We start from the raw sequence: 25,005 nt of genomic DNA, 5'->3' as shown, positions 1-25,005 counted from the left end.
AGGATGGTCTTGTTCTCCTGAACTCGTGATCCGCCCGCTCGGACCTCCCAAATTGCTGGAATTACAGGCATGAGCACCATTGCCAGCAGGGGATTTTTAAGCTGAGTAGTTTCAACTCTAGACTTTTTCTTCTCTTTTTATTTATCTTTATTTTCAATAGAGGGTATCAAATGCTATTGGATGAACACTATTCCCCAACTATTCTCAATGATCACACACATGGGAACTACCTTCCCAGTTCCTTTAAGTTCTATAATCCTTAAAACTTAAGTAGGTAAAGCCAATTTTTTGAAGCCTCTACATTGCCAAAAGAAAGGCAGGGGTTCAATAAACCAGATCTGGTGGAATACCTATGTAATTTTCATTACTAAAATATATTTATACTGTTCTTCTAATATCAAACAGAGTTTAGGTTGCTGGCTGTTTAATGCTTCTTGTGAAGGGAGATAATGTTACAGCGATTATGGTGTTACTTATTATAAATCTTCACTTTGTAATGGGTGTTTGTTTTCTGCAAGGTGGATGCAAGGTAGAAACAGATTCAGCTGGGTTGTGGTGGCTAGCGCCTGTAACTCAAGCACTTTGGAGGCCAAGAGTGAGAGGAGATCACCAGTGTCAGGGAGTTCGAGACCGCCTGGCCACATGGTGAATCCCGTTTTTTTTTCTCTACTAAAATACAAAATTAGCCTGGCATGGTGGCAGGTGCCTGTAATCCCAGCTACTCAGGAGTTAAAGGAGGAGATTCACTTGGAACCTGGGAGGCAGGAGTGTTCAACGGTGAGGCCAAGATTACACCACTGCATTCCAGCTACTGGGTGACAAAATGGAGACTCTGTCTCAAAAAAAAAAAAAAAAAAAAGACCGGACGTAGTGGCGGGCCCTGTACTCCCAGGCTTACTCAGGAGGCTGAGGCATGAGCATGGCGTAACCCGGGAGGCGGAGCTTGGCAGTGAGCCGAGATCACGCCACAGCACTCCAGCCAGGGCGACAGAGTCAAACTCCGTCTCAAAGAAAAAAAAGCAGGCTGGTTGCAGTGTGAACAGTTCATGCATGTAATCAGACGTCGTGGTGAGCCAAGATTGCACCACTGCATTCCAGCCTGGGTGACAAGAATGAAACTCTGTCTCAAAAAAAAAAAAAAAAAAGCAGGCTGCTTGCAGTGGCTCATGCATATAATTCCAGCACTTTGGAAGGCTGAGGCGGGCGGATCACCTGAGGTCAGGAGTTCGAGACCAGCCTGACCCACATGGAAAAACCCCGTCTCTACTAAAAAATACAAAAACTTAGCTGGGTGTAGTGGTGCATGTCTGTAATCCCAGCTACTCAGTAGGCTGAGGGAGGAGAATCACTTGAACCTGGGGGGCGGAGGTTGTGGGGAGCCTAGATTGTACCATTGCACTCCATCCTGGGTGACAAGAGCGAATAGATTCAACAGACTTGATGGTTTAAGCAATGAAATGGACAGAAAAAAGAATGGTGTGAAACACAGAAGTGGGTTCTATAGGAAAATGGAGCAGGGTGTGGGAGGGTCCTATGCTTAAGAATTACTGTTGGATTTTCTCGGCAGATATTTTGCAAGGTAAATAGAAAATGCAGTCCTAAGAGGACTCTAAATAGCCTTGCACTTTCCGCAGTTCCCCTCTCATCTCCCCAGTGACAGGAAGCAAATATGGGACATTTGTAAAGAATAGCGGACAGATTTTTACCTGCTTGTGGTACCCAGACTTGGTTGCCGCTTGCAGTGAGTGGAATGAAGAGAAGAGATTTCGAAGGAGCAGGCAGAAGGCCCATGCTGGCTCCAAATGGATAGGACTCTGCCCACGGAGTAGGGCAGAGAACAGAAGACTTTGTCCGCTATGGAGGCTGGAGACCGTAACCCTTTCAAGCCCTGTGTAAACTGGGTCATGAAGAGCCTCTGCATGATAGGCATGTGGCTGGAGAAGCTCCGTTTTTTTGTCCAGATTCGGTAACATCCTGGGGAACAAAGTGCTAGAAGTGTGTGAAGGCCAAGGACAGAGCAGTCTGCTCTGGTCTGGACTATGGCAGTGCCTCCATAGTCTTGGAGAGGAGCTGGAGGCTGGGGAGAAGCCTGAGTGTGGGTCTGACTATGGAGGCCAGTGTCTTCCCTGAATGTGGCCATCCCAGGGCAACCGTGGGACAAGAAGAAAGAAAAGGTCCACTTGGGAGGTTGAGACGGGCACTGGAGGGCCTCTCCTAAGGCAAGCCTTGCCGGAGCACAGTGCTCAGGAAAAGTCCTTGAGGACTCAGTCGTGCAATCTGAGCTGGATGATTTTACATGAAAGGATACTGGGAAGATTTCAGAACCAAACAGCAGGGACGGCATCTTGTTGCTCAAATCTATGAAGGTCATCTTGATGGATTCGAGAGAATAAAGTGCCATGGGCTTACTGTTAGGCCTCTTATCCCATCCACTAGCTGCCAAATATGGATTCAGCTGTTCTGTGTTGGATGAAAATCCATCCAGGAGCCTTTTATATCTGAGGCGCTTATAGCTTTTAGCCATTGGAAGAAGTTCAGAGGAACTCCGTCGGTATCTTAGTTTCTGAGTCTTCATGGCTGGGGCCAGTTTGGAGGCAAGGATGGACAGCTTGTTTAGTAAGGCTGATTCTTTGGTAGTCTTCCTAAAATTCAGGCTCCTCAAGGGATGGCACGGTGTAGCCGTCTGCTTTGGTATGTGACTAATCAAGCTCTTGGTAGGTGCTGTTTCAGGTTCTAATCGTGTAGATGCAGACCGAGTGCACAAACTGAGAAGTCTGTGTGCTTTTGTGGGGATGGCATTGGAGGAACTCTTTAAAAAGGCAGAACTTCTGATTTTACCTATTTTTCTCCCCACAATGGTTTGCTCCTGACAGGAAACTTTCTTACAAGTTCGATGGGGCTGCTTCTTTAAGGGAAGCATTCCTTTCTTCGCAAAGGCACCATGTATTTGATCACACCCAGCAGAGGAGGGGTCCTCTGCTTTCCGAGGGGCATCAAGAAGGCAAGGACTCGTGCATGACTCAATGTCCTTCTTTAATGGATGATGTAAGCTTTCCTCCTTCTGGTCTTCTAACTTCTGAGTCTGTGCCACAATGTTGTCCTTGGCCAGCTTTGCTAGGGTGATTTCATTCATCATGGTGGACTCATCTTTGCCAACCTTGGCTTGGTTCTTATTTTGTGCATCATCTAAAAACAGACTAGATGATATGCATTGTTCTGATACCGTATGTGCTTTTTGTTGATGTATATATTTCTCTTCTTTCTGCAACATATAGTCCAAAACCTCAGGGCTCTGCTGTTTTTCAGCATGATTAAGTATCCTCTGGCATTTAACATGGGTCTGAGAGATGTTGCTCACATGATCGCCATTGCCAGCTTCTCTGGTAACCATCTCCTCAGATTGCTCCCCAACAGTTAAGTCACCCAGCAGTCCCCTCTGATGCTCTTCGGTCTCTTCTTCCACTTTAATTTCTGTTTTCACTGTCAAAGGCAAATGCCTGTCAGAGAAATTCTCGTGAGAGTGGCAAGCTTTGCAAGCATTCTTTTCCACACAGGTACATATGCTGTCTCTGTCACTAGAATTACTCCTATCTCTTGATACTCTTTCCTTCATCTCAGGAAGGACTGTGCAGTCCTTTACATTTTCACAAAGCATTTCACCATCTTTTGGTTTACAAAGATTTTTCAGGTCAGTTTCTTCACTGTTAATATTAGTTTCTGAATTTTCTTGAGAAGACATTATTTCAATTGATTTCAGGCTTCTTAGGGAAACAGAGCTTACATCATGGCAAGACATCAACTCTTTTGAGGAAATTCCAAAGGTGCTTTCTTTGCCAAACTCAGAGTTTAGTTCTAGTCTTGATCCTTCAGTCATTTCTTGTGTTTCTCTGAGAGATGTTCCTTTATTTTGCTGTCCATAATGGGTATCATTTAAAGACATATTTACTCTGCCCAATATTCTTTTATTTGGTTCATGATCTGCAACAGACTCCATCTCATGGGCACAAGAGTCTGAACACTTTTCCATTTCACAGTCTTTTAAAGATCTGCATACGTTTTCTTCACATGATTTTATTTTGAGAAAGTCCACTGCAGAAGCAGCAGTAACTGGGAAATCTGAGTCCTGGCCAGTTGTTCCTGTATGTGCAGCATCCAGTTCTCTCTGAGACAAGGTACTCCTTGAGTCCTCTTGGAATGCCAGTTTCTCTTGCCTTGCACCACAATCCAGTGGATTAGATGCCTTCACGTCCAGCACACCTTCTGTAAGCTTATTACTACAGTCCGTGTAGACGATGTCTACCACACCTTCTGTGGACTCATCACAACCAGACATCTTGACAAAGGCTCCTTTCAAACTGCCTTTCTTTGGACTACCACAAGGTAGTGAGTTATTACTGCCTGAACTGACCAGCAGATCCTTTTGGTTGTGGTTTACCTCCCCATGAGGCTCGGTGACAGTCTCTCTGTGGTCACTACCTAGTGTCTCCTTGGCTGACTGACCTTCACTTTTGCATTCATCTGGTCTGTTTTGGTTACTCTGACAATCAAGAACTTCATCTGCCTTATGATCGAGTGTTTCAACTGCTTTTACGTTTTTAAAACTGGAAAACGTAACAGTAGGAGACTGGTCCAACACTTTTTCAGGACTTGGAATGTTTACAGTCTGGTTAAGTTCTTGTATAGCATGATCAGAGATGTTATACTTACAAAATACAGTTTCTTTGGATACATCCTGCTCCTTTCCTTCCAGCCCTTCCTCACTGAGTTTGATGTTACTGGAGGTGTGAATGGTTTTGTTTGAAATTCCACTATTTAACAAGCCTGCTGTCATTTTGTTTCTGATCTTATCTCCTGGAAGGCTGCCACTGGTTTCTCTCCCATCAAATTCCCTTTCCTCTGATGTATAACTCACTTTACAGCTGCTTTTTTCCACAGAGTGCCCTGTTTCTTGGCATCGGTGAGCACGGTGCTGAAATGCATTTTCATATTTTGTTATCAAAGAGTTATCAACTTGCAGGCTGATTTTGCTGGACTTGAAAGCAGCACAAGCAGAACACATGTTTTCTTCGGATGCATTTTTTCTTACACAATGACAGTTAGAGATATCCTGAGATTGAACACTGTGACATTCTATGACAGAGACCACTTGAGGAAAGCCAGCTGCTTCTCTCTTATTTGAGCGAAGCCTGGAATGTAGAGCTTTTGTTCCTGAATCAGCCATTTCTTTTTTTCTCTCTAGGCTTCCTGGTTTGATGTTTAAGGTGGGACTGTTTGAAGAGGCACCACAGGTTTGGTTACCTGGTGGAGAGATGTCTTTCACTTTTGTCTGAATGGGAATGGTATGTATATCAGCAATGACATCTGCTCCACCCTCTAATGGAGGATGATGGCTCTGATGGGCATCTCTGCCTGTTGCTAAAGGCATCTTTTTGTTTAAATGAAGTAGAGAATCAGTTGGCAACTCTGCATGGTCTTGAGAATTAAGGGACACTTGTTGATTTAAAACACATTCATTTTCTACTTTGTTTACAACCAATTCATTGGTACAAGAAAGTTCATTCATCTCGCAGGCTATGCTCTGTTCATCTAAAAGTGGAATATCATCATGTGAGGTCTGTATAACTTTTTCTGACTCAGGTCTGTGATGAAATTCTGGGGATGGTGGCAACAGTGCAGTACCTTTCTTGGGTTTTAATACCTCACTTACAGGGCTTATCTGATCCTCTGGCATTAAACTCACAATGGATTTTCTTTCAAACAGAAAATCATTACATGATGCTTCATTTAACTGGGTGTTGCTTTCCAGATTTCTCTGGATGCTGACTAAGGAGTTACAGTCTTTAGTGTAAAAAGATTTACTTAATATATTGGGCTCTATAGGGGTTGTCTGTTCTGCCTCTTCAATCTGCATCAAGGAGGAAAAACTGCTTTCTTCAGAGTGTCCACCTGGATGGCTCATATTAGTAAAAGTTTCTTTATGGTCCTCAAGGTTTGTCAAGTTACCTTGAATGTGTAAAGTAATTTTCAAATCACTTTTATTTAACATTACTTCTGTGGCTTCAGTAAAAGAATTGGGCATTAATGAACTAGATCTCCCTGTATGGAGACTGTCTTGAATGCAACAGTCATTGTGGGTATTTTCCTTTGGAGAAACAACAGGCTCTTTTTCACCAGAACCACCACCACTAATCTCCTTTTCTGGTTCCTTGGCATTAATAAGAAAAGGTCCACCTCTTTCACTCCTGGGAATCAAAAGCTGTTCTTCATTTTCTTCTCTAGAAGCCAAGTTCTTCCCTTGATCGTCCCCTCTATAAAAATAACAATTGTCTGTCTTTTCAGCAGATCTTTTTAGCAAACCACCACCTTCAAAACCCCAGTTTTCTAAGGATATTATTCTGGACTCTAGACCAGACAAGTCTGATGTGAAACATGAAACTTCAGAATTTTCTTTCAAGGGGCTTGTGGCTGTGGGACTATCACGTGTAGAACTGGGTTGTTCATTATGGTGGCCATGAATCTTTTGGTGATTGTCATCTGCTTCACAGACAAGGTTTAGTTTACACAGCTCTTCCTTCCCATTGTCCACATTAGAAATGGCACCGCTTCCTGGTAATGACGACCAAGGACAACTTTTTAATTCTTCACATTCTTTTTCTTTAGGAGTTGCTTCTGTTAATACAGGGTCCACAAAGGTTAAAGGTTCTGGGGTAACTAATGTGCTGGTTTCTGAAACCTCATCACTGTTCATGATTTTGTCTACTTCTGGGAATTCGCTGCATCCAGCTGAGAGATCTTTACTCACATTGCCATTTTTGTGTCCATTATTATCCGTCTTAGTCCCACTGACCTTCACACCTTGTACTTCAGTGGATTTTAGCAGAATTTCAGCTGTAATCTGTACATTTCCTTCTGAACAAGATAAATAAATCCAAATTAGTATGCAGTAATAAAAAATCATTTGGTCTACCTTCATGCATTTTATTATGCTATGCTACCAAGGGCAACAAGAAGACCCAACTCGAAAAGAAAACTGGAAAGTTAGCATGCTATATCATTGATTTTGTTCTTCTCTGAAAATATAACAGAGGGCCAAAATTATATCTGGCAGAAACAGGTAATTTTCAACAAATGCCTCTTGCTGAAAGTTTGTATACAGAGTTCACAAATCAATGCTGGACAACTGAATACAACATAGAAACATGTCCCTGTGTTGTACTCTCATTCAGTCTTAAGAGGCTTTCATTTTAAAACATTAATAAAGCAGACTCACAGTAACAGCTTATTTTACTAGATGACCATTTTTTCATTACTTGAAACTAGATGTCTTAGATAAAATTACTCCTTGGAAAAAAACAACTATACATAAAATTTTATTTATTTATCTACTTATTTATTTTTTTCAGATAGAGTCTTGCTCTGTTGCCCATGCTGGAGTACAGTCGTGCAATCTCGGCTCACTGCAACCTCTGCTTCCCAGTTCAAGCGATTTTCCTGCCTCAGCCTCCTGAGTAGCTGGATTCTAGGTGCCTGCAACCACACCCAGCTAATGTTTTTCTTTTTGAGATGGAGTCTCGCTCTTGTCGCCCAGGCTGGAGCGCAGTGGAACGATATTAGCTCGCTGCAACCTCCACCTCCTGGGTTCAAGCAATTCTCCTGCCTCAGCCTCCTGGGTAGCTGGGATTACAGGTGCCCGCCACCATGTCTGGCTAATTTTTGTACTTTTAGTAGAGATGGGGTTTTGCCATGTTGGCCAGGCTGGTCTCGAACTCCTGACCTCAGGTGATTTGCCTGCCTCGGTCTCCCAAAGTGCTGGGATTACAGGCATGAGCCACTATGCCTGGCCCGCTCAGGTAATTTTTTAAAAAATTTTTACTAGAGACGGGGTTTCACCATGTTGGCCAGGCTGGTCTCAAACTCTCGACCTCAGGTGATCTATTGGTTTTGTTCCTCTAAGAGAACCTTGACTAGCACACTATACACATGAACATGCGTATATGTATGGGTATATGTACACATGATTTTATATATATATAAAAAACAAGACACTTGTATTAAACAGAAAAAGCAACATGCAAATCTATTTAAAGACCCGCCAGGCATGGTGGCTCATGCCTGTAATCCCAGCATTTTGGGAGGCTGAGGTGGGTGGATTGCTTGAGGTTAGGAGTTCAAGACTAGCCTGGCCAACATAACAAAAACCTGTCTCTACTGAAAATACAAAAATTAGCTGGGCATGGTGGCATATGCCTGTAATCCCAGCTACTGGGGAGGCTGAAGCAGGGGAATCGCTTGAACCCAGGAGGCGGAGGTTGCAGTGAGCAAGATCACGCCACTACACTCCAGCCTGGGTGACAGTGCAAGACTCTGTCTCAAAAACCAAAAAACAAAACCAAACAAATCTAATTCCTGGTTAGGTGCAGTACCTTACAACAGTGATCCCAGTACTTTGGGAGGCTGAGTCAGGAGGAATGCTTGAGCCCAGAAGTTTGAACCAGCCTGGGCAACACAGGGAGACTCTGTCTGTACAAAAAATGTAAAAGAAAAAAAAAATCAGCTGAGCATGGTGGTGAGTGCCTTTAGTCCCAGCTACTTGGGAGGCTGAGGCAGGAGGATGCTTGAGTCCAGGAGAGTAAGGCTGCAAAGAGCTGTGAACGCACTGCTGCACTCCAGCCTCGGTAACAGAGTAAGCGACCTTGTTCCAAAAAAAAAAAGAACAAAAAATAAAATCTAATTCTTACTAGAATATAAACTCTGTGAGGGTAAGGATCTTGTTTTGTTCTCTTCCTTATGGTTCAGCATAATGCCTGGTATATAAAAGCACAAGAGCACTTAATGAATATTCGTAAAATTAATGAATGAATACAGTTAGGTCAAATAAACAAATGCTATTAATACTGAGTTTCTAGGGCTTCCCTATCCATTTCTCAATAGTTCCTGAGAGCAGCAATTACTATGAGAAAGAGCCCTGACTGTGAAGCCATACCAGCTCAGCTTCAATCATGGCTCTGTGATACTTTTTTTTTTTGAGACAGTGTCTCGCTTTGCTGCCTAGGCTGGAGTACAGTGGTACCATCATGGCTCACTGCAGCCTCCAACTCCTGGGCTCAAGCGATCCTCTTACCTCAGCCTCCCAAGGAGCTGGGACTACAGGCACACGCCACCACGTCCGGCTAATTTTTATATTTTTTGTAGAAACGGTTAGTTATGTTGCCCAGGCTGGCCTTGAACTCCTGAGCTCAAGCAATCCTCCCGCCTCAGCCTCTCAAAGTGCTGTGATTATGGGTGTGAGTCACTGTGCCCTGCAGCTCTGTGATACTTAACTCTAAGTCTTGGTTTCTTCTATTGTAGAAGGTGGGGAAAGTACAATTATCTCAGTGCTACACTGAGGATTACATTAAATAATGCATGTAAGATGTCATGTGGGACCGTGCCTGCCATATAAAAGGTGCCTTTCCTTTGCTCTGTTTTTTTATTTTACTGAACCTAAGAATAGTTAAAATGGAATAACTAGGCAAGACACAGCATTTTAATATGTTTGGAGTCAGCAAATATTAGATTAACAAATATATACTGCAAGCCACAGGTTTTCAGTTACCAATCATTTACAAAAGGCGGCCTCAAAATCCTGATTCAACACACAATACTTATCATTGTGAAACTAGTCCACTTTCCCTATTACAGCAGACGGTGCTGCCCGATTCAAGAATTTGTAAGTACACAGCTGGGCGTGGTGGCTCACGCCTGTAATCCTAGCACTTTTGGGGGCACAGGTGGGCAGATCACTTGAGATCAGGAGTTTAAGACCAGCTTGACCAACATGGTGAAACCTTGTCTCTACTAAAAATACAAAAAAATCAGCCGTGCATGGTGGCAGGCACCTGTAATCCCAGCTACCTGGGAGGCTGAGGCAGGAGAATCGCTTGAACCCTGGAGGCAAAGGTTGCAGTGAGCCAAAGATCGTGCCACTGCACTGCAGCCTGGGCGACAGAGTGAGAACCCATCTCAAAATAAATAAAATAAAATAAAAATAAACATCTAGTTCTCCAAATTATATAAGGTAGATTTTCCCTCCTTGACTACTTTCACCCCTTCCTCAAAATGTATTTCCTCAATGCTCTTCCAATTTCTGGTGACCCTTCTAAATAAGTCTTCGTGGAAATCACTACTGTGGGAATGAAGTCTCACAATAATGAGTAGGAACTAATATTGCCATTGTTCCTGATATCATTTCACCCTTCTTACACATAAACTTCCCAGACAAGCCCCGTTACAGGGAACTCTCTGAAAAACAAGATAAAACAAATAAACTTGGTGACATCAGTTTTGTAAAATTAACAGAAAATTATGTTGAAAGAGGCATATTAAAAGTCAGGGCAGCAGAAAGGGCAAGGAACCAGCAAGAATGCCCGATGGAGAGGATCTCCCCTGTGAGATGGCCAGTCAACTCAAATACTCCCACCACTGCTCCCCCATGCCCACTTCTCATGTGTCTGCCCTACAGCAATCAAGAAATAAGAAATGATAGGCAAAAGTGCATCCTACCAATTAAAGGCTCCTTCTGGTTATTACAGAAGTCCTTTTAAAATGTTCAATCTGTTGCCATTTTACCTAATTGAGAGGCAGCAGACATATGATTGTGCCTATAGCTTACAATCATCTATTACATATGGGTGACAGAAAGAAAAAAAAAAAAAGAAAGAAAACTTAAATCTGGGGCAGAGCGAAGATTTTGGCAGCTGGAGCCCTGGAGACAAGCCTGATTTCTAATAGGCATCATTCAGTTCTTTTCTTTTGAGACGGAGTCTTGCTCTGCCACCCCAGGCTGGAGTGCAGTGGCGCAATCTCCGCCTGCTAGGTTCACGCCATTCTCTCGCCTCAGCCTTCTGAGTAGCTGGGACTATGGGCGCCTGCCACCACGCTCAGCTATTTTTTTTTTTGTATTTTTAGTAGAGATGGGGTTTCACTGTGTTAGTGAAGATGGTTTCGATCTCCTGACCTCATGATCTGCCCGCCTCGGCCTCCCAAAGTGCTGGGATCCACTGCTCCCGGCCGGCTGGCATCATTCAGTTCTTATTTCCATAGCAAAGATAAAGTAGCAGATGCCTGACCTTGGTAGAGCAAGCTGAAATGCTGGCCACACTACAGAAGAGCATGTGGGTCTATTTAAATCAAATCCATGGTGATGGCATATATTGCTCACGCTCTCAGGACTCAACATCTTCACAGGCCTGTCTCCATAGAACCTTCTTCTCTGGTTTGCTATGACTGGCTGTGACTTTGGACAGCTGAGCTTGCTTCCTCATGTGCAACACAGGAATACCCTGGAAGGTTCTTGGGGGACAGAATGAACTAGGCCATTGCTGCTAAAAACTCTAGTAGAGCTGCTCATTTCAAGTTTCCCTACACCAAACTGAAACCCTTATCCACGGGTTGGCAGGAGGAAAAAAAATCAAATATTTTACCAATTTAAGTCATTAAATAAGTGTGATATTAGAAGACGAAGAAAAGTGTCACAGAGTAATTTAGCTGCAAACATTACTCAGGAGAGTTCATCTTATCTATGTTTAATGTGGACCAGCTTTTTAGGTGGAGAGCAGCCAGGTAATTTTGATAAGGCAGATTTCCAAGCAGAAAATAACTCTGGTTCTCCTGTTTAAAAGGCCAGTTCAGTGGTTAAGTGAAAGTGTAGTTAAACAGACAGTAAATTCTGTGGTAAGATGTAGGTGAAAATATACTAAAGACGGAATATAGCAATACTGGAGCCCCACTAAAAAGATCTTGAGGGTGGGGTTAGGGGGCCACTAAACTGCATCCCTAGTAAGGTAAGAACAGGGTGAGATTTATGTACAAAACAACATTTCTCATCTTCGGAGGAATGTCCTTTAATCTACACTGGACAGTCAAGCCTTTGAGCCACAGAGGAAATCTGTAGCAGCAGGAAGCAGGGTGATAAACTGGGACAAATGTCCTTTTTCATAAGAAAGATCTGTGCTTCCTTTTCTGTCCAGGCTGCCAAGAAGCTAAGAGTCAAATCTGATGTTTTATCACAGTAACAAAATGTTCATATAATTTAATGCAGAGGTCCCCAACCCTGGGCCATGGACCAGTACCCATCCTTGGTCTGTTAGAAATTGGGCTGCACAGCAGGAGGTGAGCGGTAGGCAAGTGAGCAAAGCTTCATCTGCATGTACAGCTGCTCCGCATGCTTGTATTACTGCCTGAGCTCTGCTTCCTGTCAGATAAACAGCAGCATTATATTCTCATAGGAGTGTGGACCCCATTGTGAACTGCACATGTGAGGCATCTAGGTTGTGAGCTCCTTATGAGAATCTAATGCCTGATGATCTGTCACGGTCTCCCATCAACCCCAGAGGGGACCACCTAGTTGCAGGAAAACAAGCTCAGCCTCCCACTGATTCTACATTATGGGAAATTGTATAATTATTTCATTATATATTACAATGAAATAATAGAAACAAAGTGCACAATAAATGCAATGCACTTGAGTCATCCTGAAAGCAACTACCCCGCCAGATCCGTGGAAAAACTGTCTTCCATGAAACAGGGCCCTGACTCCAAAAATGTCGGGGACCACTGACTTAGCGTATTCACTTTATCTTCTCTTTGTGAGGTTCTGATTATATTATTTTATTTATTTATTTATTTAGTGAGACAGGGTCTTGCTCTGTTGCCCAGGCTGGAGTACAGTGGTGTGATCATGGCTCACTACAGCTTCAACCACAGGGCTCAAGTGATACTTCTGCCTTAGCCTCCCGAGTAGTTGGGACCACAGGTGTGTGTGCTGCCATGCTAATTTTTGCATTTTTTTGTAGAGAAGGGGTTTTGCCATGTTGCCCAGGCGAGTCTCAAACTCTTAGACTTAGGCAATCCTCCCACCCTGGCCTCCCAAAGTGCTGGGATTACAAACGTGAGCCACTGTGCCCAGCCTGATGATTCTAGATTAGCCTTAATTGACACACAGTCCTCTCTAAAGTAATCCAAGATTATTTTTAGCCTTGGGGTGAGAAGAGGAGAACCTTACCTCAGCTACTCTCTTTTGGACCTCAGCTTCCTCCTCAATCAATCAATCAATCAATCTAAAAGTAATAATCTCAGATCTCTATACCCAACCACTGTTTTGAGAAGCAAAAAGAGGTAATGAAACTGCCTTGAAAATGCTCAAGGTGACCTGGAGTAAACATTTTCTCTCATCCCTGACCCCACAGAACAAGAATAGGATACACTACTACATGCTGAACTATAGTGGGTACATGTCTCCTCTGTCCCAGTTAACCCTTCTAAACAGGCAAATATAGTATATTTGATGATATAAAATCCAATAAAGGTTCAACACACTCAAAAGAAAGGGACTCGCTGGGTGCGGTGGCTCATGCCTGTAATCCTGCACTTTGTGGGGCAGAGGCAGAAGGATCACCTGAGCCCAGGAGTTCGAGACCAGCCTAGGTAACATGGTGAGACCTTGACTCCACAAAAAAAAAAACAAACAAAATAGAAAATTAGTCAGGCATGGTGGCTCGCACCTGTAGTCCCAGCTACTTGGGAGGCCGGGGTATGAAGACTGCTTGAGCCCAGGAGGTTGAGGCTGCAGTGCACTGTGCAAGTACGTCCAAGGGCAATACTAAGATACAATCTACAGCGAAGTTACAGTTTCTATGATTAAGTACACCTTACAAGGCAGGGACTTATAATCCTTATATTCTCATTGCAAAATAGAAACGGGTAACTGGATAAAGGAAGAGATTTGAGAGAAATAAATACCTTTGCTCCTTAGAAAATCTTCAGGGAGGTCCACATGTAAAAGTTCTTTGCTGGACTGCATCAGGAGATCCTCCTACAGTAATAAAATCCAGCGGTCAAGGGGGATTCAGAAGATTCTGAGTTCATGAATATTATTCCTTTTTTTTTTTTTTTTTTTGAGACAGAGTCTTGCTCTGTTCCCCAGACTGAAGTGCAATGGTGAAAGCTTGGCTCACTGCAACCTCCACCTCCCAGGTTCAAGCCATTCTCCTGTCTCAGCCACCTAAGTAGCTGGGATTACAGGCCCCCACCACCATGCCTGGCTAATTTTTGTATTTCTATTACAGACAGCATTTCACCATGTTGGCCAGGCTGGTCTTGAACTCCTGACCTCAAGTGATCTGCCTGCCTCCACCTCCCAAAGCACTAGGATTACAGGCGTGAGCCACCATGCCTGGCTGAATATTAGTTATTTTTGAGAGACTTCTTTATGACTTTGGGAAATTAGCTAGCAGTCACAAGGATCGGGCACTGAAGGAAACCTCAAATTTAATTAAGTGTAAACAATAAAAATTTCTCCTTATCTAGAATTTGAGCCTGAAAACTTTTTAAAGTTGTGACAGTAACAGAGGTGTAAAAAAATTTTTTTAGAGGCAGAGGTTGCAGTGGGCCAAGATTGTGCGCCATGTCAGCTCACTGCAACTTCTGTCTCCTGGGATCAAGCAATTCTCCTGCCTCAGCCTCCCAAGTAACTGGCGCCCACCACTATGCCTGGCTAATTTTTGTATTTTTAGTAGAGATGGGGTTTCATCATGTTGGCCAGGCTGGTCTTGAACTCCTGACCTCAGGTCATCCACCTGCCTCGGCCTCCCAAAGTGCTGGGACTACAAGCGTGATCCACCGTGCCTGGCCTAATTTTTATATTTTTAGTAGAGACAGGGTTTCACCATGTTGGCCAGGCTGGTCTCAAACTCCTGACCTCAAGTGATCTGCCCACCTCAGCCTTCCAAAGTGCTGGGATTAAAGGCATGAGCCACTGCGCCTGGCCAAGAAAATATTTATCTGTAGTTATATTTGATCCTTTCTCCCAAATGTTACTATTCTCTGCTTTTCCAGTTCTCAGGCTGAATGTTTGAGGTGTGAGAATAGATGCTATTTAAAATATTATTTCAAGTTAACACTTCATGGAAAAGCGAGAGTGACTGAGTTCTGTTCCAACCCAAGGACTCTCATCTACTAACTACATGGTGCTGACAGCTACCTTATAAGAGGCTGAAAGAATACATGGAAACCACATAAAACACCCAGCAAGACACCCAGTCAGGCCAGGGTACTCCATGAGCAGAAGCTTCCATTCTTCATGAGACTGTAGACACCTGTTATCCATCCCATTCTGTGAAAAAAGCCAATAGAGCTGTCACCGACAGATTCTGGCATGTGTGTCGAATGACTTCCATAAGCTTTTCCGAGGCTACCAGAGCCTCTGTAAAGTGACAGCACAGGTCAGTGACATACAAACTCCTACAGATCCGAAAGGTCTCTGGTGAGCTAATGCAATGAAACCTTATTGGCTCCAGCCCCAGAGGGGTTGGTGGGATTTTGCTTTGTCCCACCTGTGGCTCTAAGGTGCCCCTAGCTGGAGGCCCCAAAATACCCTGGTGGAGAGCCAAGCCCACTGTTTCAACCATGTTCCTTTTCCTCGATTAGCCACAATTCTTTTTTTCTTTCTTTTCTTTTTCTTTTTTGAGATGGAGTCTTGCTGTGTTGCCCAGGCTGGAGTGCAGTGGTGCGATCTCGGCTCACTGAAACCTCTGTCTTCTGGGTATAAGCAATTCTCCTGCCTCAGCCTCCCGAGTAGCTGGGACTACAGGCACCCGCCACCTCGCCCGGCTAGTTTTTTGTCTTTTTTAGTAGAGACGGGGTTTCACCGTGTTAGCCAGGATGGTCTTGATCTCCTGACCTCGTGATCCGCCCATCTCGGCCTCCCAAAGTGCTGGGATTACAAGCTTGAGCCATCGCGCCCGGCCGAGACAGGGTTTCACCGTTGTTGCCCAGGCTGGTCTTGAACTCCTGAGCTCAGGCAATCTGCCCGCTTTGGCCTCCCAAAGTGCTAAGATTACAGGTGTGAGCCCGGCCGATTAGCCACAATGCTTAACAGTGAAAGAGAGACTTCCCCCCTGACTTACTGACTTCTCTTAAAAGGTTCTGAGTTAAGAAAAACAAGTTATTCCTCACAGAAAGGCTGGAGACTCTACAGGGTTTGTGTTAATCTGAAATATAATCACAAATTGAATGAATCAGGGCCGGGTGCAGTGGCTCACGCCTTTAATCCCAGCACTTTGGGAGGCTGAGGTGGGTGGATCACCTGAGGTCAGGAGTTTGAGACCAGCCTGGCCAACATCATGAAACCCTGTCTCTACTAAAAATGTAAAAATTAGCTGGGCATGGTTGTGTGTGCCTGTAATCCCAGCTGCTACGGTGGGTTGAGGCAAGAGGATCACTTGAACCCTGGAGAAGGAGGTTGCAGAGAGCCGAGATCATGCCACTGCACTCCAGCCTGGGCAACAGAGAGAGAGAGAAACACTGTCTCAGAAAAAAAAAAAACATTGAATGAATCAAAAATAAAAGAGTGTGGGCTGAGGTCAAATGTGAGAGACCTTCCCCAACAGCCTTACCATGGTGGTAGGCAACCTCCAGATCCAGTGGGAGCCCTGCTAGTCTGGGCTCCTGAATACAGATGAGGGCAACAGAACAGCCTACTTGGATGCAATGGACGTGTAACATGATAACCTCTGTAACGTCCCCCACCTCCTCCAAAACAGCCAATCATATGATGAACACTAGCAGATATCAGCTAAATGTTCTAACTTTCAGGATTCCTAAAGTTAAGAGTCCTAGGGCCGGGGGCAGTGACTCACACCTGTAATCCCAGCACTTTGGAAGACCAAGGCGGGCGGATCACCTGAGGTCAGGAGTTCAAGACCAGACTGACCAACATGGAGAAACTCTGTCTCTAATAAAAATACAAAATTAGTTCGGCGTGGTGGCGGATGCCTGTAATCCCAGCTACTCTGGAGGCTGAGGCAGGAGAAAGGCCTGAACCCAGGAGGTGGAGGTTGCAGTGAGCCGAGATCACGCCACAGCTCCAGACTGGGTGACAGAGCGAGACTTCATCTCAAACAAACAAACAAACAAAAACAAAAAACAAACAAAAAGAAAAACGTATACTAGGCTTTTGTATGTTATAGTTAAAAGACAATTCAGATTGCGCTACTGCACTCCTGCCTGGGTGACAGAGTAGACTCCGTTTAAAAAAAAAAAAAAGACAATTCAGAACTTTTTCTGTGTCTGACTTGAACACAAATAATGTATCCTAGAAACAAAGCGTTTACAACATATTATACCCAGGTGGATCAACCATTATCGAGAAAAGAATATGTAAAAGTTTAACACTTTATAGCTTATATGTAAGTGCCAAAAAAAACAAACGATAAAAATCAAGCATGGTATAGAGTTCTCAATGCTAAATCATCCAGGTGGGATGTCACATGTCCATCTCTGAATATCTTTGGTGCACAGTTCTTAAACAAGACCAATCTCTTCCACATCCTGGCTAGTAACTTTTGTATGCGTGACAGATTTTGACCTTCCTCTTATGAGAGTGGAGTTCAGAACTGAATACATTCTTTCACAATTCAGCTTGGCTCTTGCAGCTGTCCCTTCCACTGTGCCTGTTCTAAGACAGTTCACTCTCCTTTACTGCCTTTCTTCTCCCCTCCCCAACAGCAGGGTGATCTTGATAAAAATCCCAAAATTATTAGTTACAAGTATTTTTTTTTTTTGAGATGAAGTCTCGCTCTGTTGCCCAGGCTGGAGTGCAGTGGCACGATCTCTACTCACTGCAAGCTCCGCCTCCCGGGTTGACACCATTCTCCTGCCTCAGCCTCTGGAGTAGCTGGGACGGCAGGCGCCCGCCACCACGCCCAGCTAATTTTTTTGGTGTGTGTATTTTAAGTAGAGATGGAGTTTCACTGTGTTAGCCAGGATGGTCTCGATCTCCTGACCTCATGATCTGCCAGCCTTGGCCTCCCAAAGTGCTGGGATTACAGGCGTGAGCTACCTTAGTTACAAGTTTTTAATACCTTTTGGATACGACCCTAAGACAGGAAATAATTATTTTTTTACTGGTTTACCTTCTCATTATTTAAATATTTCTTTCGTGATTGGAATATTTAACTTTTAAAAATATTAAGACCAGTAACAAAAGGGCAAATACCATATGATTCCACTTGAATGATGTACCTATAGTAGTCAAATTCATAGAGACAGAAAGTAGAATGGTTGTTGTCACAGATGGGGTGAGGGGAGAATGATGAGTTACAATTTAATGGCTACTGAGTTTCAGTTTGGGATGATGAAAAAAGTTCTGGAGATGGGTGGTAGTGATGGTTACACAACACTATAAATATGCTTAATGTGACTGAACTGCGTATTTCTGGGCTCACACCTGTAATCCCAGCACTTTGGGAGGCCGAGGTGGGCGGATCACCTGAGGTCGAGAGTTCCAGACCAGCCTCACCAACATGGTGAAACCGTGAAACCCCATCTCTACTAAAATACAAAATTAGCCAGGAACGGTGTCACATGCCTGTAATGCCAGCTACTCTGGAGGCTGAGGCAGGAGAATCACTTGAACTTTGGAGACGGAGGTTGCAGTGAGTCAAGATTGTGTCATTGCACTCCAGCCTGGGCAACAGAGTGAGACTGTGTCTTTGGGGAAAAAAAAAGGGCCAGGCACAGTGGCTCACTCCTCTAATGTCAGCACTCTGGGAGGCTGAGGCGGGTGGATCACGAGGTCAGGAGTTCGAGACCAGCCTGGCCAACATGGTAAAACCCCGCCTCTACTAAAAATACAAAAGTTAGCTGTGCATAGTGGCGTGTACCTGTAGTCCCAGCTACTTGGGAGGCTGAGGCAGAGAATCGCTTGAACCCAGGAGGCAGAGGTTACAGTGAGCTGAGATTGTGCCACTGCACTGGGAGAACAGAATGAGATGCTGTCTTGAAAAAAAAAAATCGCCGGGCACTGTGACTCACACCTGTAATCCTAGCAACTCTGGGAGGCCAAGGCGGGCAGATCACAAGGTCAGGAGTTCAAGACCAGCCTGGCCAACATGGTGAAACCCCCATATCTACTAAAAATGCAAAAATTAGCTGGCTATGGTGGCACGTGCCTATAATCCCAGCTACTCGGGAGGCTGAAGCAGAACTGCTTGAAGCGGAACCTGGGAGGCGGATGTTGCAGTGAGCTGAGATCGCTCCACTGCACTGCAGTCTGGGCTACAGAGTGAGACTCCGGCTCAAAAAAAAAGAACACCACAGAATTGATGTTGGTTTTCCTCATGGTGTCCTACTGGGGGCAGTGTCCTATCAGGAGGCACTGTCCTATCATGGTGTTAGGGTGCCTCATTCCTGGGGGCAAACTTCCATCACCTGGTTTGGGTGGATTCTGCCAGGTTTCTCCACTGTGAAGTTACTATTCCACCTTTGTAACTAATAAATATCTTGTAGGGAAATACTTTAAGACTATGTAAACATTTGTTTCTCAAACATTTAGCCACTAGCTTTAACATCCATTAATGATTCCTGCTTGAGATAATTATTATTGCAATGGTTGCCAAACAGTGCTTTTTCTATTTCCATCATTCCATCTATATTTATTTATTTATTTATTTATTTATTTATTTATTTATTTATTTTGAGACGGAGTCTTGCTCTGTCGCCCAGGCTGGAGTGCAGTGGCCGGATCTCAGCTCACTGCAAGCTCCGCCTCCCGGGTTTACGCCATTCTCCTGCCTCAGCCTCCCGAGTAGCTGGGACTACAGGCGCCCGCCACCTCGCCCGACTAGTTTTTTGTATTTTTTTAGTAGAGATGGGGTTTCACCGTGTTAGCCAGGATGCTCTCGATCTCCTGACCTCGTGATCCGCCCGCCTCGGCCTCCCAAAGTGCTGGGATTACAGGCTTGAGCCACCGCGCCCGGCCCCATCTATATTCATTAACTGGAATTCTGTAAGACCTTTCTTTTCTCACTTTTAATTCAATTACAGTGAAAGGATACAAAGAAAATCAGCAAACGGGCTCATGGGTATTTGTTTTATTCTACGGGTACTATAGGTTGCTGCAAAAGTAAGTATCGAATAATTCATCACTATCATTTATTTTAAGCTCAAACCATCCCATACTTGGCCACTGGAAGCCCCTTCAAGTTAGCTGCTGTGTCCTTCTGATATATCCCCAAAATTTTCTGAGCATTTGGTCACAAATTGTTCTAGGCACATCTTGCGTTTTTACGTCTCCTGTCCTGGAACAGCCATTTCTCCAAGGAATCTTGGCTCCTTTTATTGGAAAAAAGTATTCAGAGCCAAGACTAGGTGTGCTCATTGCTACAAGGTGTCTGTCGTTACTTCTAGGCCCAATCTTATACACTCATTTATACACATATTTCCATCTCTATGTGTGTGTAGTAAGAACCCCATGTTGGCCGGGCGCGGTGGCTCAAGCCTGTAATCTCAGCACTTTCGGAGGCCGAGACGGGTGGATCACAAGGTCAGGAGATCGAGAGCATCCTGGCTAACATGGTGAAACCCCGTCTCTACTAAAAAATACAAAAAATCTAGCCGGGTGAGCTGGCAGGCGCCTGTAGTCCCAGCTACTCGGGAGGCTGAGATAGGAGAATGGTGTAAACCCGGGAGGCAGAGCTTGCAGTGAGCTGAGATCTGGGCACTGCACTCCAGCCTGGGCGACACAGCGAAACTCTGTCTCAAAAAAAAAAAAAAAAGAACCCCATGTTAGGCCGGGCGCCGTAGCTCACGCCTGTAATCCCAACACTTTGGGAGGCCAAGGTGGCTGGATCATGAGGTCAGGAGATTTAAGACCATCCTGGCTAACATGGTTTAGTAGAAACCCCGTCTCTACTAAAAATACAAAAAAATAGTTAGCCAGGCGTGGTGGTATGAGTCTGTAATCCCAGATACTTGGAAGGATGAGGCAGGAGAATTGCTTGAACAACTGGGAGGAGGTTGCAGCGAGCCAAGATCGCACCACTGCACTCCAGCCTGGGCGACAGAGTAAGACTCTGTCTCAAAAAAAAAAAAAAAAAAAAAGAACCCCAAGTTCACACTAATAACTCCAATAACTGCAATTCATGGAGCTGATGTTTGGGTCCGGGTTCATGTTTGCCACCTCTCCTTTGTAATTTATTTCTCTGTGAGAAAGCTGGCTGTCATCATCCACACATATTTACTTATTTCCCCAATCCTAGAATACATATAGGCATTTTGTTTATAGGCTAAGTCCTACCCCTGTGAGAAACAAATTTACTAATATTTTCTATTTTTTTTGGGTTTAGTATTTAAGAGGATATAGTCGAATTAGTGTTTGCTAAAGTAATGTGGGCTACCCGCCTCACTGGTTTTGTTATTCATTTGTAATACAGTTAAGACTCACTTGTTATAGTTTCTATTCAGCTTTGGGCCCATGTCACATCCCTGTTGTCTAGTTAATTATTTTTCAAGTATGAAGTTAGAACTATACCAAAAGATGTACTTACAGAAGCGCCAGTTCCTCCTACCCTTTCTGTTCCATTTCCATTCCCCCATTCTTTCAGTATAGGTAATCAAATTCATTAGTTTCTGATCTAGCCTTCCCATATGTACTTGTGTATAGATTTTATACAAATGAGAAGATACTTCAATATAGGCTTATTTCCTCTTCTTTCTTCCATGAAAAGGGTAACACTATAGATATTGATTTGCATTTTTTACTTAACAGTATATCCTAGTTTACAGAAGCGAGTCAACAGAGCAGGCCTGAGAAAAGTCTACTTGCAGGGTCAGGCTTGGTTAGCATCTGGGAACTAGAGTTTGGGAGTTTCCACCATTCCCTAAATAAGAGTGGCTCACTGTGCCTACACTATAATGTGGTTTATGCTAAACACCTGCTTTCCTTCTAGGAGTCGGAAATTTTGCCATGTGCCAGGCAGAGGATGTCCATGCAACCAGTCCCCAGTAAAATCCCTGGGCAATGACCCACTAACAAACTCCCATGGTAGACAATAGTTCATATGCGTTGTCACAATTTGTTCCTGAAGGAGGTTAAGTGTGTATGACTCCACTGGGAAAGGACTCTTGGAAGCTTGCACTGGATTTCCTCTGGACTTTGCTCTATGCCTGCTTCCCTGTTGCCGATTTTCTTTGTATCCTTTCACTGTAATAAACTGTAGCTGTGAATTTATTATTTATTATTTAAATTTATTCATTAATAAACAATTAAATGCTGAGTCCTGTGAGTTTCAGCAAATCTCAAAACCTGCAGGTGGTTTTGGGGACCCCTGACACACCTGGAAATCACTCCATATCAGTATACACAGATCTTCCTCATTATTATATCTGGATAATACTCCATGTATGGACATACTTTATGCCATAATTTATTCAATCTCTCTCCTATATATGGGCATTTAGGTTGTTTCCAATATTTTGCAATTATAAACTGCTTAAAAGAACAACCTTGTGTATATGTATTATTATACTGCTAGAAGTGTATCTTTTTTTTTTTTTTTTTGAGACAGAGTTTTGCTCTTGTCACCCAGGCTGGAGTGCAATGGTGCGATCCCGGCTCACTACAACCCTTTCTTCCGGGTTCAAGTGATTCCCCTGCCTCAACCTCCCAAATAGCTGGGATTACAGGCACCTGCCATCACGTCCGGCTAATTTTTTCTATTTTTAGTAGAGACGGGGTTTTACCATGTTGGCCAAGCTGGTCTTGAACTCCTGACCTCAGGTGATCCACCCATTTCGTCCTTGCAAAGTGCTGGGATCACAGGCGTGAGCCACCGCGCCTGGTCTCTTTTTTTTGAGACGGAGTCTCACTCTGTCACCCAGGCTGGAATGCAGTGGTGCCATCTCGGCTCACTGCAACTTCCGCCTTCCACCTTCTGCCTCTGGGGTTCAAGCGATTCTCCCACCTCAGCCTCCCAAGTAGCCTGGATTACAGCCATGCATCACTGCGCCCAGCTAATTTTTGTATCTTAGTAGAGACAGGGCTTCACCATGTTGCCCAGGCTGGTCTCAAACTCTTGATCTCTGGTGATCCACCCGCCTCAGCCTCCCAAAGTGGTGGGATTATAGGCCTAGAAGTGTATCTTTTAAGGCAGGTTTCCTTGAAGTGCTGGGTCAACAGGTCAAGGCAAGAGCAGTTTTGTTAAATGTTGCCAAATTCTTCCTCAGAAAGGTTGTATCAGTTTGCGTTCCCACCAGCAATGTATTAGAATGTCTGTTTCCTCATAGCCTCCCTAACCAGACACGTTGTCATACATTTTCATTTTCACCCATCTGATAGTCAAAAAGTGATACCCTTAGATCAAACGGAAAAAAGTGGTATCTCTGGTTAACTTTGCATTTCTCTAATTACATGAGGCTGACCATCTCTTAATGTTTAATCACCACACACACAAACACATGCACAGTTCATTATCAAGTCTTCTCATTTTTCTTTTTCTTTTCTTTTTTTTTTTGCGAGGGAGTCTTGCTCTGTCGTCAGGCTGGAGTGCAGTGGCACAATCTCAGCTCACTGCAACCTCCGCCTCCTGGGTTCAAGCAATTCTCCTGCCTCAGCCTCCTGAATAGCTGGGACTAAAGGCGTGCACCACCATGCCCAGCTAATTTTTGTATTTTTAGTAAAGACGGGGTTTTACATGTTGGCCAAGATGGTCTCAATCTCTTGACCTCATCATCTGCCCACCTCAGCCTCCCAAAGTACTGGGATTATAGGCGTGAGCCACCATGCCTGGCCAAAGTCTTCTCAGTTTTCTATTGGGCTTTGGTTCTTCATTCCTCAATTTAAGAGTTCTTCATATATTACAGATATAGACCCTTTATCTCTGATACACATTGCAAATATGTTCTCTCAATTTGTCCGTTGTCTTCTGACTGTGGGATATTTTGCCAATCTAGCAAGAGCTCTTATAAATTGAGATCAGGGGATGCCCGAGGTTTGCAAATCTGAAATGTTATGCAAATGGTATGTCTGTTTTTCTGAAAGGTCTGCAGTGTTCAGATTTCCAAAGGGTCCTGTGACCTGAGAGTGATTAGGAGCTGCTGCTGCCCCACATCTTCCACTGGCCTAACTGTGCCCCACAGGACCACTCCTGCTGAATGACCTCTAAATTGTTGAAGGCATCTCTCACGTCTCTTGACTGTTCTCTTTCACAAATTAGACACCCAATGACCTGGCTTCCAGACGCATATTTTCAGGTTGTGTCATTAGTGTGAACACTTATCCATGAATGCACTCCTGGTTTTTTATACCTCTCACATACATGACAACAACAGGAGAGTATAATACTCTAGCTGTGGCCTGACCAGCACATAAAGGAGCACAACCACCACTTCTCAGTCCAGATAACATATTTCCCTTAATTATTTTAAGAGCAAATTGGCTTTTCCTGGTAAAAAGTCAATTCTAATTGACCTGCTAAAACATGCAGGTCTTCCGTTTCCCCTTTCCCCGTAAGTACTTCTGTTTCTTTTCACTTGTGGAGATCACTTTTTGAAACCAACTACAAAATGTTAACATTTATATCAATTAAATTTCATTCTGCTTTATACAATTCAAAATGGAATATACACCTGGTGGAGCTAGGAGGGAGAAAGGGATGATTTTAAAAAACAACAGGGAGGCCAGGCGCAGTGGCTCACGCCTGTAATCGCAGCACTTTGGGAAGCCGAGGTGGGCAGATCACAAGGTCAGGAGATCGAGACCATCCTGGCTAACAGGGTGAAACCCTGTTTCTACTAAAAAAATACAAAAAATTAGCTGAGTGTGGTGGCGGGCGTCTGTAGTCCCAGCTACTCGGGAGGCTGAGGCAGGAGAATGGCATGAACCTGGGAGGTGGAGCTTGCAGTGAGCCAAGACTGCACCACTGCACTCCAGCCTGGGTGACAGAGCAAGACTCCGTCTCCAAAAAAAAAAAAAAGAACAGGGAGATAGTAATCTAGTAATCTAGTTCTTAGGTTGGTTGTTATGTAAGTATGTGTATGTATATGTATGTATATACAAATACATATATGCATGTGTGTTCGTTATACTTTATGCATATTACACATGCTTTTATATCAAATAATACATTAAGAAACTTTTCTCTCCTGAAGTGGCAGGTCCCTAAATTGGGGGAAAAAAAAAAAAAAAAA

The 25,005-nt window shown here is 44.0% G+C and overlaps 1 protein-coding gene across 3 annotated transcripts in view; it reads right to left on the bottom strand.

The window, feature by feature from the left end:
* PRR14L (proline rich 14 like) overlaps positions 1 to 25,005 on the bottom strand; it is a 70,912-nt gene that overhangs the window by 30,697 nt on the left and 15,210 nt on the right. For 2 of the 3 annotated variants that reach the window (XM_017868952.1, XM_017868951.1), the window contains 2 exons: positions 13,780 to 13,852; positions 1,707 to 6,909 (listed from right to left, as the gene is read on the bottom strand). In XM_017868952.1, coding sequence (XP_017724441.1) covers positions 1,707 to 6,909; positions 13,780 to 13,840 — 5,264 coding nt within the window. In that variant the 5' untranslated portion in view covers positions 13,841 to 13,852. Of the gene's footprint in view, positions 1 to 1,706; positions 6,910 to 8,738; positions 8,805 to 13,779; positions 13,853 to 25,005 lie in introns of all 3 variants that reach the window. The other variant, XM_017868950.1, reaches the window with a different exon arrangement.

Source organism: Rhinopithecus bieti, unplaced genomic scaffold, assembly GCF_001698545.2.
Source record: "Rhinopithecus bieti isolate Rb0 unplaced genomic scaffold, ASM169854v2 scaffold_4666, whole genome shotgun sequence".
NCBI classification, from domain to species: domain Eukaryota; kingdom Metazoa; phylum Chordata; class Mammalia; order Primates; family Cercopithecidae; genus Rhinopithecus; species Rhinopithecus bieti.
This window is presented reverse-complemented; position numbering and strand designations above follow the sequence as displayed.